The sequence below is a fragment of the Poecilia mexicana genome, unplaced genomic scaffold, assembly GCF_051168715.1.
Source record: "Poecilia mexicana isolate PSO_F unplaced genomic scaffold, ASM5116871v1 scaffold_8, whole genome shotgun sequence".
Lineage (NCBI taxonomy): Eukaryota > Metazoa > Chordata > Actinopteri > Cyprinodontiformes > Poeciliidae > Poecilia > Poecilia mexicana.
In genome coordinates, this window is record NW_028263377.1 from 5,357,609 (window position 1) to 5,373,246 (window position 15,638).

The 15,638-nt window shown below is 40.0% G+C and overlaps 1 protein-coding gene across 4 annotated transcripts in view; it reads right to left on the reverse strand.

Moving 5' to 3' along the window:
- Positions 1-546: 546 nt before the first annotated feature.
- The window catches only part of nfixb (nuclear factor I/Xb), a 198,055-nt gene continuing 182,963 nt past the window's right edge, over positions 547-15,638 (reverse strand). For all 4 annotated transcript variants that reach the window (XM_015011850.2, XM_088008096.1, XM_088008097.1 and 1 more), the window contains 2 exons: positions 12,155-12,246; positions 547-8,614 (listed from right to left, as the gene is read on the reverse strand). In XM_015011850.2, the coding sequence (XP_014867336.1) occupies positions 12,175-12,246 (72 nt within the window). In that variant the 3' untranslated portion in view covers positions 547-8,614; positions 12,155-12,174. The remainder of the gene's footprint in view (positions 8,615-12,154; positions 12,247-15,638) is intronic.

Below are 15,638 nucleotides of genomic sequence, written 5' to 3' on the forward strand. Positions count from 1 at the left end.
GGTCACCAAACCACCCAGAATATCTCAATCTCTGCAGATCTAGTCATATATTTTAACTGTAGTAAAGAGACAGTTAAAGACCTCTAGTAGAAAGTTTAATGGCCAGAACCACTGCTGACCCAAAACGACAAAGGCCCATCTCACATGATCTAAAAACAGCATATTGATGAAGAGCCCCAAGAATTAAGAAAAAACAGATACAAGCGTGGTGGGCCGCCAGGCTAAGCACTATTTAATTTAACAGGCTTATTTAATACACCAGTTACAGCAATAGCGTGGGTTAAGCTATGCTAGTTAAAAGTTACATGCTATGTTAGGTAAAAGTGATTTCACTTTTTAAACTGAATAAAAGTTGTCTACCACTCTTGTCTTTAAAGAAGGCAATTTAGTTGGGTGATTTGTTGAAGCGCTCCAAGAATGAAGGAACTGATGCGACTGTGTGTGAGGTGCTTTAAAAAAAAAAACCTCAGCCACACTGTGGTGCCCATCATCTGGAAATCTTTCCACCACTGCTCCAGACAGAGTAAAGAGCCAGTAGACCAGGGGTTACAGTCAAGAACATCCTTTTATTCAATCAGGTAAAGGCATTGCTCTTTTCAAACTGCTTTTTATTATTATTATGGAAAAGAAACTGTAATTAACACATGCATTTCACCACGGGCTCTGGGAGGGGGCCTGTGAGGATGGGCTGCTGCTCTGTAGAAAGGATGGGGGAGAAGAGAGGGGCGCTCTGTGCTGGAACTGGGTAAGAAGTGAAAGGATAACCAGGCGGGTTGGAGTCGCTAACCGCTAATCTGAGCCCAACAGAACATGTTGGAAACGAGGTGTGTAAAACGATAAAAACAAAAACGGTGGATGGTTAGTGCTGGTGCAGAGGCAGATTCTCCAGACACACTCCTTAAAAAAAAAACAAAAAAAAACACACACACATACACTGCTCTCTACAATACGAGTCTCTCTGAAATGGCTTCTTGTTGATAGCATGGTTAATTGTTTCATTAGCTTGATTGCAAAAAAAAAAAAAAAAAAAATCACAAAGTGCCAGGTTTAGGAACCAGAAAACTCCAAGCTGATAAATCCTGTAGCAACTGTGCTAATTGGGCTAAATGTGAACCTTTCAGGCTCTGACTTCATCAGTTGTGATGTTTTTCTAGAATCTTCTTCAGTTTAGCTACAGCTAAACATCTACTTTTAGCGCTCTTCTGAAGGAATGCTGAAATATCTACAAGTATCAGGAACATCGATTATAAACACTTTTCTTCCAGAGTTGGACTCTAATCGAAGTTGATAAAATTCTACAAAGCTGGTGCTTTTTCCTAATTGTTGTAATACTAAAGTCAGTAAGAAACACCGTTTTATATTATTGTGTTTGAAAAGCTGAATGAACATGATCACAAAGGGACATTCTACTGGTTTAATCAGACATTAAGATGCTCTGATGAATAGATCAAATCTCAAACTTTAAATACATTTAACTTATGTGCAGCTGTGGACTCCAGGAGATCTCACATTTTTCTACCTCTAGAGGCATTAATGTTGTATTTTGAACTTTAGAGTCAGAAAATCTGACTTCAAAATACAGAGACAATTTCCAAAAACCCAAATCGCGACACTACGATTCCCTAATAATTGTAAGACATTGTTTTTATTGGAGCGTGTTACCATTCCAGCTCCTTAGTTAAGTTTTTTTTTTCTTTTTAATAGTGAGATAAATGTAGAAAACTGGTAATCACGGCTGTTTGTTGCCATTGTCTCTCATACGTGCAAAGTAAGCTGTTCATTTCTTAGCTTTTCGTTGGCCAAGCCTGTATTGCACTTGAAAATGTGTCTAAAAATCATGATTTTCCAATCATGAACGGAGGCGGGACAAAAAATACCAGTAAAATATTTGCATTAATGTGGGCAGAGCCTGATCATTTCTTGGTCTCACACTCCCATTATTCTAAACATTTCCCTACGATAGGCAGACACAAAAACAAAGACCCCCCCCCCAAACTGTATGCCATCTATGTTAGCAGTCCCACTGGTTATCACAGCTGTGTATTCTTACCCCTCCACACTGAAACGGCCCCCTCTCGTCGGCCCCAAACCCCCCATGTCCTCGGCCCAGCCCAGAGCCTCGTGGTGTAACTTGTTCACTTACATTAGCTGTTGAATGGAGAAGCTGGAGAAGATGGGTATGGTAATACAATGTGAAGCGTACAGACAAGGATAACATGTGAGCTAATTGCATTCTGCTCAGACAAAAACAAAAAAAAATCTTTGCGTATTCTTTTTTTTTACATTTTTCTTTTTTTTAAAACTGCGCTGTAGAGAGAATAGGGAGGAAAGAAAGTTGAGGGGAGAGAGAGAGAGAAGGATACGCAGCTACAGACTACTCCAGTGTCCAAGATAAACAGACGACAAGATACAGAGGAAGAGAAGCAAGACGGAGATTTTTTTTAGGCTTTTTTTTCAGCTTTTCTGTAGTATTGAACAATAAAAAGAGCAACTAAATCACACCAATTTCCTTTAGTACTATGTATACTGCTTGAAAAAGCTTCAAGAAGAAGAAGAAGAGAAAGATATAGAAATATGAGGGAGGGACTTATTTTCTTTTGAGATGGGCACTCAGGAATACAAGATGGAATCTGTGAACAAAAGGCACTTTTTAGGGACAACCTTTAAAGATGCTCTGAGTCTATAACACTACGTCACCAAACAAATATTTATCATCATTTACAGCTGGTGGGTGTTCGGGGGAGGGGGACGTGGAGGGGCGGGGGGGGCTTTTGGGTAAACAGGGTTCGAGTTGCCGCTGACTTGGATGACTACAACCCCGCTGGCCGAAAACGGAGGAAACCCTGGAAGTGAGTCACAAACGAAGACGTCATTTACAGCATGTTTATGTTTTTGTCGCTCTTGTCGTTCAGGAACAGGAATCCAGACTCGTGCATCTCCCGGAATATTGGGAAGATCTTGTCTTTGTTCCACGTTAGGATCACTGGTAGGTAGGATAGAGTCCGCAGGAAACAAATGACAATTTTTTACAAGCTTTTTTTGTTGTTGTTTTTTTTACAAGAGGATGTGTGTTTTCTCTCTGTAAAGGTTTGGGAGAGGAAAAATGCCTTTTGTTACAACAACCTTTTCGTACAATGAACACCCCCCTTCCCTCTCCCCGGTAAATACAAAGAAATAGAGTAATGCATGATTTCCTAAAAATTAGTTCTTATGATAACACTTAATTTTGTTTATTATTATTTATGTATAATAGAGACTGAATGTACTTTATTCTTTTACGAAAGCACCAGTTTTCATAATGATATATATTTTACGAGCTGCGAAATTGTTCCTTTAACTCCCGTCAATAAAAATGAATTTATTTTCTTGAAAAAGTGATAAAAGGAAACGAAAAAAAAAAAAGAAAATTAAAACAATGTCCCCCAAACCTTTTTTTTTTTCTTTCTCATTTTTTTTTTTTTTTTTTATCTCACCGCTCGTGTATTTAGAGTCCCGGAGCACGTGGACTTGAAAAACAAACGAACAAACAGGAAAAAAAAAAAAATCTTAAGAGGGTTTCCCTCCATTTTTCTTTTTTTTTTGCATGACACCCTCAAACATTCTCTAACAAACACAATTCCTCTACCAAGGCATTGCACATGGCTCAATCAACATACATCATTTAGTTTCAAGAACAATACTTCCCATCGAAACAATAAAGAAAAACAAATCTGTTCGTTTAAGTTTTAATCCTTATCTACGTTAGCCGATACTCTACGTTTCTACCGATGGATTTCCGACTGTCGTGGGCTTCGACTCTGCTCCGATTAGCGATTTCCAGATGCATCCTATGACTGTGCGATGTATGCCATGCTTCAAAAAATAACTAGACTGCCACAGAGCTTATCTTGCAAACTAAAAGGAAAAAAGTATATATCTATAAATATATATAAAAGTGTATTATATATAAAGATGCTTGAGATTATCTAGTGAGCTGTCATTGTTTTTTTTTCTCCATTCCCTCCTGACATTTTTTTTTTTATTTTTTATTTTAATTACCATTCACTATAGCTTATATGTGAGAAAAAACAACCTGAATTCATGTTTGACAAATTGCATAATGGGAATACAGAGGCACTTTCTTTGATTCGAAAAGAAATCAGCCTACCGCCTTCGTCCAGCCGACCCAGTCCTCTCTACGAAGCGGGTGAGAGGTCGCCGGTCAGCTCGGCCGACTACGACTGCTTTCCCTGCGGTGAAGGAACACGGCCAGGCAGTCCAGTTATTTTGTGAGGTTGAATGGGCGTTCGGACTCAACGTGGGAGAACGTGCTGCGCGGGGGGTTTTATGTAGAAAAAGAAAAAAAACAACGTGACTGAAAGCGTAAAGGCCTCCACAGATTGTCTCGATTTAAGACTTCCCTTTGAAATCTGTCGTGCGTGGCGTCGTTGGGAGGATTGGGGGGCGATGTGATTAATACTGAACGGTTGTCATGAGTCGGATTTAAAATGTGACACGCTAAGTAGTGATCCGTCTACCGTCATGCTTACAAAAACATTTTTTGACTTATACGATTGGCTGGCATGATTGTATCAGTGCAGTTATTTGATCTATAAGGGCTCTTCCATTTAAAATGGCTTCGGGGAGGAGGGGGGAGTGCTGGTGTGTGTGTGTGAGTGCATGCATTTGCGTGGGGTGTAACCGTGACAACTATTAAATTTTACTGTCACAGGCAGTTGACAGACAAACTGGCACAACACGTCTGACTCTTGACCTCGTAGGCCTCCCTTAAAACAACAAAATAAAGTCAGAAATGTGACATAATCATTTTTCTCCGCAGTGTGGCCCCCTCAGCTCTTGGAGCAGCAGCCTATCTGGGAGTGTAAACAACAGGATAAACTTACAAATTGTAATTTTTTTTATATACTCAACTAGATTGAGATCTCAGAGTGTTTTTGTTGTTGTCTAACTGGTTCAGCTCGTCTGTCTCCAGGAATAATAAAAATAAAAAAATCCTGTGATTGTCAAAACCCCACTCATTTTTTTTCCTACAGTAAAGGGCCTCCTGGTAGAAGAACAATTAAATCATGTCAATAAAACAATTATTGGGGATAATATGCTTCTTTGATTGCTGGATGAGAAAACTGGTAACATTAATAGGAAGCTACAGCTGGCAGCTGTTAGATTAGTAAACACCTAATCTAGTTGCATGTGAACCGATTTCCTCAGTCACACACAAAAGATTAAGAGTGTCCCTTTTACTTTCCACAAAATTAATTCAAATCCAAATTAGAGGATACTGATTTTTTTTAAGTGACATCCTGCGTTGACATCTTCGTTTGTTCCAGAGGCCGAAGCTAATACGTTTAGGACGGGCTAGGGTCATAATCAGATCTTTATAAAAATGATTATCTCCACCACATTGGTTTAAAAATATCGTAGACACTGGATCGTTTTCAGAAAGCCTTTCATCCACACCAAATCCCACAGTGAAGCGTTGTTTTAAACATGCCAAACACACAGGGGGCAGCGTAGCGCAAAGCTCAAAACTATGTCAGCCGACCAGAATCCATCCAAACAAAAACGACTTCTGGTTATTAATTAAACATGGCGCCAGAAGGTTCATATAAAGGTTGAACTACTTTTAAATATTGTATTGGAGTATAAAGTTAATAAGACACAAGATCATCTCAATTGGGATATAACATGGATATACTGGCGCATTGTTTGTCGTTGACTGTAATGCGCGGGATCCTGAAACTCAGTTCTTCCATGTGTTCACTCAAACACAAATACAGTTTTCTGAAATCTGTACTTTGGTCGGAGTTTTCCGAAATGATCGGGTTTTTTTGGGATATAAAATTGAGTTTTTGTTTACACAAAAGGCCAAAAAATGTATAAAAATGTATTAGATTCTCCAGATAGCTGGCTGGGTGGAGACTTAAAACAACAGCAATTTCAAAAATGTTTTAGTGGTTCTTCCCAATTGTATTTTGTGAAGCTCTCAAGCAGAGGAGGCTGTCCACCACCAGTGATCATCTTAAATTCAATATGTACTGAGAACTGGTGATTTTAACTACCAGTTCAATAAGCTGCAAAACACAGTTTACTGAAACCACAACAATATTTTTACTTTTTACTGTTTTGTATCAGAAAGTTATTTGGACCAAAAGCCATTCAAGTGTTTCATGTGTTCAGTGTTTCATTCAGGAGGATTATCGAAGGCGCACCACCTCCTACTTCCATTTCCTGTTTGGAAATGTCTGCCTGATTTAATTTTTGGGGTGAAAAGATCGGAATCAGGCTGTTCAGACTGATGTGAAAAAGCTGGATGGTCGCATCCGAGCCCCAAATCAAATTTGGGTTACATTCGTGTGAATGAAGCCTAAGAAGACCCTGATAAACATCGGTAGTTTTAACGCTTTTGTAAATATCCACTGGTTTCATTCAGCAAAAGTATTTTTTCCCGTCTTTAAGAGTTTTAATTTGGTCAGAAATATTTAATTATTTCTATCTAGAAACATTGTTTGGAAACATCAAATAGAATAAAAACAAAAATCCCTTTTCGGATTTAAAAAGATGTTTGACCATGGATTAGCTGCTAGCTTCAGCCTCTGGGGCTAACATATCTGTACCAACTCCAGGTAAGTCACTACCTGCTGACAAATTCTGAACATAGTTATTCTTTAAATGTTAATTATCACAATCCACTGTGAGACTAATCATTAGCACTAGCAACACGTCCATTAACAGCTGATACATACCATCAGAAGTGCAGATAGACAGTTTAGCGCTCCAACCATCACTACATGTGACACACACATCAGCCATTTTGGATTCTGAGATTGGGCTGGGTGAGGATCCAGTTCATTTGTCCTGCTTGTGTCTCAAATTCTGCCTTCCAAGTGGAAATGGACCACACAGTCAGTCAAAATGTCAAGTAAATGCTAAGTGAATTAAAGTGCAATAACACCTGCAGCCACTAGGTGCTTTTTCCTCACAATCTCAGACTTTAATCAGTCAAGCACTGACAAATGGTAGGTCAAACATATTTACTGTTTGACTCTCTTCTTCTCAAGCAAGTGATTGTCATAATTTTCCAGGGATTTTTAAGAATAAAAAATTGAACTAAAACCTCACATTTTTGTTCAATCTAGCTCCAAAACAGTTCTCCGTTTCCGCCATCATGTCTAATACAGTCACTTCTTAGTAAATACCCAGAAATTTAAAGTTAACATGGCCGTATCCATCTCTTCACACTGTTTTGATTTAACTCCAGTCTAACCAGCTGCTCACTGTAGCTCCCCATGGGTGTGATACCAGCTCCACATCTAAAACAGCAGGTGGGCATATTCCCCAAGTTTTTACAAGCACTATTTTTCTCCGGGTTAGCCAGCCACTCTTTGCCCCCCATCATATCACTTCTTCTCTCGCTTTAAGGTGCTGCCATTCAAATACAAAACAATTAGAAAATAGTACAAATCCAAAAAGGAGTCAATTCAAATAAGAAAAAAAAAAACACGCGAGGGAAAAATAATTAGTCAGCGTTCGTCTATGTTACAAAAAGGGGACGATTGGGGGCGAAACTCATAGCTGCTGCCAATAGCCGTGACATTTCTCAGCGTCCAGGACGCCGATTGCTTTGTGTGTGGAGGGAATTTACTGAGATCATCAGGTAAAAAAAAAAAAAAAAAAAAAAAAAGGAAAGCTTTTACATATACATATAGAAATATCATGAGCTGAAAGGTGAGAGATCCTGCAGTCATGGCACACAGACTGACAACGTTGTGAGCAAAGGGGAGACCGGTGATTGGCTGAATCGAACCATGCCGGGTAGAGGACGCCTGAAGGCTTCTTGTACCTTGTGGTGAGCTTCCTTTTCGTAGAACGTAAAAATCATCTTGGCGAGTGTGGTTTACCTCCCATGCCTCGTAGATAAATAGTGCACATCGTTAAGGGTTAGTGTTGACTGATTCAGCTTGTAGTGCAACTTTAAATCAAGATACGGTTTGGCATGGTCGCTTGCTTATTGGTGGCTGGGCAAGAGGAGCCAATCGGGTTTCACTATGGGCGATGATGAGATCCTGGGCCGCTGTTCTCACTGGACGCTCATCGTCTCATTTGTGTTTTGGGTTCGTTGTGGGTAAAGTTTTTTGTAGCTTGCTGGACTGTTGATTGTTTTTTTTCCTTAGCCATTTGTTTCACAATGCGTCCTTGGAAAGCAGGAGAAGCTGACCGCTCCCCCCACGTCCGCTTGTTGCTGCCGCATCGCTGCTGTGGTTCCTGGGTGTGAGGAGGCCCGCGTACCGCGTCCTCCTCCGCTCCATCTTCCTTCCAGCCTCCTTCCAGTCCATCCGTTTGTCTTTCCCTCTTCACCCAATTCAGGTCCTCCCCCTCCGACTGCGTGAATGTGTCCAGGGTTCCACTAGAAGTGTCATGCGACTGTAATTTCCTGCGTTGCTTGGTTATATTTCATATCAGATGAGACGTACTGTCAGGGCTGGTCGGCGGGTTGGTAAGACAATTATTGTCATCCTGCAAGTTGTTTCTCTGTTCTTTTTTTTTCTCATTTTGAATTGTAAAGAAAGATATCTATTTGCTGGTTTGTGCACAGATCTTGTCAGAGGAACCAAGACTGGAAGAGAAACAAAAGGGAAGGGGAAAGAGGAGATGTGGTTAGTTTTGTCTCAAATGCATTTGAAAATATAAAAACAAGTAAAAACAAGGTAAAACATCTTAACTACTGAATGAATTGATTTAATAGTGAAAACAATGTTTTTTGTTGTCAAGCAGATTATAAATTAAGTACTTTGAACATACAACAAATTAAGCATCAATTCAGGGGCAAAACTCTGACTGCTAGATGGCATCAAAGTGTTTCCAATACGATCTTTGGTATGTGTAGAATATGCATCAACAGACTGTAGTGGTATACATACGTCTTACTGCTGGATGATGGTATTAGGTGAATAAGTGACAGTAGTATACTAGGGGTGGACAGGGATGCATCAGGATCAAGATCCTGGGGTTCTTGCACTTTCCAGCCAATTAAAAACTCAGAAGTCCAATCATTTTCTGGATTAGTAAACACCTCATACTAAACGTCACAGTAAAAACAACACTTAATGTGGATGTTGTTACACAATAAAGACAATTCGAAGGATAGAATTTTTTTTGTTTCAGTAGCTGTACTGTCGTAAGTTTTGAGCAAACTTTTAAAATGCCACAAAAAAAAGAGAGAGAAGGCGAATTAGGCGTGATTGGTCTGCTGGTTTGGGGCAAATCAACCAGGTTACACAAATCAGGATTTTGTCAGATGTTAACGTTACACATGGCTGTAGTAAACAGGAAGTAGAGGTCGTAAACTATCATGGACCACACATCTCAGGAAAATTGAGAGAGTCCTTCTCTCTGTGCTGGAGGTTTGGACCAGGAAAATTTAGTTAAGTGTGAACTTATTTGGCCTTCACAGAATTAACTCCTTTTTGCAAAACCCGAAAACCACTTTAAGGGAGTATAAAAACTTTCTTGCAAAATTGAGGAAATAGTCAACCTTTATTAATGCGACACATCAAAATGTACATAAAAAGATGGATACAAGTGTGGCTAGTGAGGGATCAAAAAACAAAATCATAGAAATGAGATGTGAAAATATTTTTTAAAAGGGAACTGAATTATCTCTGACACGTTGAGACGGGTTTATTATTCATTCAAGCTGTGATAGAGAACAAGACTTTAAGCAGATAACAGGAAGGCTAAGCAGAGTACAGCAAAGTGGGCTACATTAACCAAAGTGCTTGCAATGGATTTTATTTAGAGTCAAGAAAGCTAAATCCCAATGAGTGCGTATATTTTTAGATTTTATCTTTAAAAAAATGCTGCAAGCAATTTATAATTCAATCCAGTTCGTTTCCAGGTGCTGCACATTTACTAACACTATGCTGGATTTGGGGATAGAAGTCCAGTTGGTGTTGTTCTGTCTTACTGCAGCAGCAGGTTTGCAGCACCCTGACCCTCTGTGTCACTCACACTGTTTTCATGTCGGGTGTCTCCCAGTCAGCGTGAGCAGGGGGCAGAACTGGGTCACTGCTGCTGAAGTTGGCTGCCCTGCTTGGCCTGCGGGATCTGCCACCGACGGCTCAAGTGCCAACATTCTAAAAGTCAAGCCTTGGAAACTCCTCCGCTCCTCCGGGAAAGCGGCCCTTTTGTTTTGTTTGACTCTAATAGTCAATGCATGAATACAACCCCTTCCCCCTCTGCCCTTCTCAGCTAGCACACTCCCCGGGGCGGTGGGGGCACCGTCCCAGCGGGCCCATGGCATTGTAACTTCTCCCTTCTTAGTTACTCTGCCTTCCACCCATCTATCTCTTGTAAGCATCGCCTCTAAATCCTTGGCAGCAGACAGTGACCACCCTCTTTTCTTTCCCCGAATCCCTCTCCAGCAAAGCCCGTCTCAAATTCAAGATCAACCAGCTATGACATCATGTCTGGTCACCCGGGGTAACAAGACGGCCGAGACGTGACTTTGAAGCGGGCTGAAACTCGGGTTCCCTACATCGGGGTCTTTAAAAGTGGGGGCCCGCCCGGGAGCGCTGTGGGGACCTCTGAAGGTCGGAGGGAAGATGAGAAAAATAAAACGCAAAAATAAATACATTTTTTAATCTTACATTTTTTAGAATATATTTTTTTCGGTTATTAAATCTTTTTTTTAATTTAAAATATGAGTAAGAATAATACTCAGAAATGTTATTTCTGATACTCATTTTCTACCGTAGCTCACAAGAAAAGGAAAAGTTTCCAATAAGGACATTGCTGCAAAAACCACTAAAACTGTGGGAATAAAATAAAAAAAATTATGTGATTAATATAAAACATCACATGTTTTCTTATGATCAAAAAGACAGAATTGTGATGAAAAATTGTATTATCTGATAAAATTTTCCATGGTCATCTAAAATCAGATGATACAAGGCAGCATTTATGTTAAATGAATGTAATAATTATTCAACAATGATAAAAAAAAAAACATTATAAAAATTTATGGTTCTTTACATATTTTGTATCATCGTCAGAGGTTAATGCTCTTTGGGGTCCGTGGCTCGGAAAGGTTTGGGACCCTGCTCTGTACATCGACCATTTTTCTGCACTGTTTGGGATCTTGTTTCTTTTCTCTGCTGGTTGTAAAGCAGCACATTTGCCACTAGAGGGCACAAGAAGGCCACAGCTGGTAGCTGAAGCTGTCGGTGCAGCCTGACCTCTAGTCTCCACGTAGACACTTTCGCCCCAAACCTTTCTGCTGTTTTGTGGAGACCTGAGTTTTTATCCTGCTTAAACATTCCAGAGTCCAAATTATCCCAGCTTCCCGTGTTAAAGACGTGTGGAATATCTGCAGTGTTCAGGACGTGCAAGTGAATTTCAGGGTAAAAAAAAAAATACTGACAGGCAAATGAGTGAAAATGGGACAAAGAAGAGAAACTGAGAGGAGCAGAAATGAAAAGCAAGACGAAGCGAGAGAACGAAGGGCAGAGAAATAAGGGAGGGAATCCTGAGATGGTTTCCATGTGTCGAGGTGCGGGGCTGAGCTGGCTCCAGGCGGGTGTGGTTAGACACTAATGAGAAAAGTACTGGTGGTAATGGTGGAGGCACAAGGAGAGGGGGTGTGTGGAGCGGCGATGGGAAGAGAGCGCGGAAGGTGAAAGAGGCGAACAGTAAAAAGAGGAGAATTAAATATGAGCAAGGGAAGGCGAGCAAAGTTTGAGGAATGAAGTAGGTGAAGTGGAAAAGTAGGGGATTGGGTGGAGCAGGGAAAGGAAAAGGTAGAGAGACAGAAAGAGAAAAAAAGGCAGTGAGGGGAAAAGGGCCGTCTGCCTTGAGGGCAGGCTGCGTACATGCCAAATAAACAGTTGAGCACATATGGTAAACCACACACGTACAGTAAAATACAGATGTACAAATGCACACTCTGATGGTGCGCTGTGGGTTGGTGTAACTGGAGAGGTGGAGGAAACCCTGCAGCAGGTTTCACAGAGTGAGGGAGTAAGGAGTTCTGGCTCACATCCACTCACTTAATACGTTTCCTGAGTTTCACCAGTAATTACAGTCGAGGCAGATGAGCTTCCTCTTACGGTTTCAACACGGAGAGCAGTTCTGGGAGTGGACGTCCCTCACGTCTTACCTGTGTCTGCTGCGGGATGTTCAGAAAGTTGTTGTCCCGTGATCCGATGCCGACAAACCTGTTGGGAGCTGTGGCGCCTGGCGTGGAGTATGCTGTGGAAACAGAACACACACCATGCTGGACATAAGTGACCTTTCGAGTAACTGGCCCTGCAACGTCAAGTTCAATTCTGTCCAATTTGGTGTATTTATATAGAGCCGAGTTACAACAGATGTTATCTCCAGGCACTTCACAAAAACAGGCCGGAATCACTGTATGTAGTTCTACAGGTTACCGTAAAAACCAGTCCAATCACAGCCACAGTCAGATCCAACTACATCCAGCACAATTTGACCTTAATTATAAGACTGGATGATAAACATCCGTTCATCATGTAATGCCAAATACCAACGGATTGACTAAACCAACACTTTACACTTTACTATCTAAACTGATTCACTAAACGTTTTTCACTCCAAGATTCCTGGGCAGCCTTGTAAATCTGCTATCTACCCTGCTCAGTTTTATGTCCACAATATCCTTTACGCATCAGATTAGGACAAGCTTTAACAAGTTGTACTTTTTAACTTACAGAGTCAAAAATGATACACTGATCATGTATTGAGATGAAAATTTGGAGAGTAACATAAGTTTAACAACTACATTTGTAGGGGCAAAATAAATAATGTTACACATAAGATCAGTAGACGGTTACAAAACTTATTCGACTCAAATGTACCATTTTTACAGCTAATTTTCCTTCCTATTTTAACATATGACTTCAAAAAATTATTTTGAATCGCAAGCAGTTAAAATCATTTATCACTAAATGTCCATCCATCCATCCATCCATCCATCCATCCATCCATCCATCCATCCATCCAGCCAGCCAGCCAGCCAGCCATCCATCCATCCATCCATCCATCCATCCATCCATCCATCCATCCATCCATCCATCCATCCATCCATCCATCCATCCATCCATCCATCTTCTTTATACCCTTGTCCCTTAGTGGGGTCAGGAGGTGCTGGTGCCTCTCCAGCTAACGTTCCGGGCGAGAGGCAGGTTCACTCTGGACAGGTCACCAGTCTGTCGCAGGGCAACATAGAGACAAACAACCATGCACACACACTCACACCTAGGGGCAATTTGGAGAGGCCAATTAACCTGATAGTCATGTTTTTGGACTGTGGGAGGAAACCGGAGTACCCGGAGAAAACCCACCCATGCACAGGGAGATAGCACTAAATGTGCTAAATGAAAACAGCTTAAAAAAACCCAGCATTGAGGGGGTTTATGTTAATGAGTTTATTGTCAAAACACTATTGATTTAAGACACAAACAAAAAACTCAAAGATGAAAGTGATTTTGTCCAACTTTATATAGAATAGGTGTCAAAAATGTTCTGGATGTTTAAGGTATTTTTTAAAGCTGCAAATACATTTCATGTTTCATTACTCTAATATTTTTCTAGAGCTAACCAAACCTGAACACTAAATACAAATTTTGCATTTTTCCAGACTATTTGAGAATGTGTAGGAACCACGGTTTCATGAATGTGTGAGAGGGCGATGTTTGTTCGTGGTGCTGCTAATGCTAGTGCTGATGCTAATGCTTGTAAAACTAATTTAGCTTAATGACAAGAGAAAAAAAAATCTAAAGTTCATCAGAAAAACACAATTAGCAGAAGGAAAACTTACTAATTTAATACTATTTTGTTTCATCTCAAACATTTATCTAACCAAATATTTATCCTTAATAAGAAGCTTAAAATATGCAACAAGATTCTATAGAAAGGAAAAATCCTATGGATAAATGTAAATGCATTTTTATTTGACAGGTTTTGAATGTTGTACACAACATGTGCTTCTCTTGTCTTGCCGTCTTGCCCGTTTTTCCACACAACCCAAGAAATTTCCGAACCCAGGCTGCTAGCTGAACCATCTCAGCTAGCTTCCATACCTTAGCAGAACTGATAGTTACAGATGGACTGTTGAAGTCAGAATAAAACTGGTAGTAGTGTAATAAAATAGTTTTATGTAAAGGTATGCAGTCTGTTTCTGTCTGTAGGAATGCTGCTTCCTTGGTAAAAGTCTTAGAAAGACTATTTTCTTGTCTGTATGTTATAATGCTAATGCTAGGACTACAAAATTAGAAAAAGAATTGCAAAAAATACAAAATTAATTAAAAAAAGGGCATCTAGTAGCTGTACAATTCCTTAATTTGAACTTTTATTTTATTTCGGAATAAAAATGTTCCCTACTTTCTGCAATTGCTGTCATCTTTGATAACCTAAGCTACTTGCTAGCTTTCCTGCCTTTAGCGTTTATCATAGGGCCACTGAGATCTTAGTACACAAAATAACAAACCTGACTGTTTATATTGTTCGTTTTTCTCGAGCATTAAGTGTTCTGAGAATTAACAGTATTCAAGATATATGTTGCAGCCAGTCAAAATTCATAGCAGATGGTTTTATGTGAATACCTACAGTGTGTCTCTATTAGCATTCGGGTTGTCAGGACATCTGCATTAGCCTGCCAGAGAAGAAACCTGAGCGATACAGTCTTTCTTTTTAATGAATTCAAATGGTAATTTTTATTTAACTTTTTTATTTACCCTCTCTCGTTCTCTGATGACTCTGGCACCATAAAACCCAGAATTGCCTTATTATACAGTGTGCGATACAACTAACAGCCCACCAGCTGATCCTTTTGCTGAGAAATCTGGTGTCCATTTAGTACTCCAGTCATAAAATGTCATCTCTGCTTTTGTTTCTTTATACTCAGATACACCGTGGCAAACTTTACAGCACCGCGAACGCAGCGTTAGCAGTCATTAGCTAACATCTGGAAGTCATCAGCAAATTGCACAGTTCTCCATTTATTCTCCATACACCACAAATTTATTTCACTCTGACGGACACTATTTCTCTGAATTCTTGGCCCCTTCTTTCTCTCTGACACTTCTTAGAATAACTCTAAAGCTGCGGTCTTCTGTGCGCTCCTGCATTTTACCTTTTAGATCGCTGTAGCAAAAAAAAAAAAGAACCCACATATGGAGACAAACTTTTCCTGCTCTCTTTAAAACTATTATATTTCTAGCCTCTGTTTTTAAGGTGGACAAATCACTCATAAACTCTCTTTCCAAGATAGTTAATTGACTTATAAAATTGTTATATATAATTTGGATTTTGGTAGAAAGATGGAGACAAAAATATAACACACCATAAATGTTGCATTGAGTATGCAAATAAGCATATTTAGGCATAAGTGAGCATAACTCCAACCAATAAATCTAAGTGCATCCATGCACAGAAAACGCAAAACTTGAACTTTGCTGTTACCTCAGTGGCATTAAAACAGGAAATGGCTTGAGGTGAATTTGTAGGGCTAGTCTGGAAGGGGTTAGTTAGCTAGTCAGGCTATCTGCTCAGGTCTGCAGCCGGTTGATGGGCAGACTTACGGTACTTCTCATAGTTTTGTTTTTAAAAAGTCTTTGGCATCC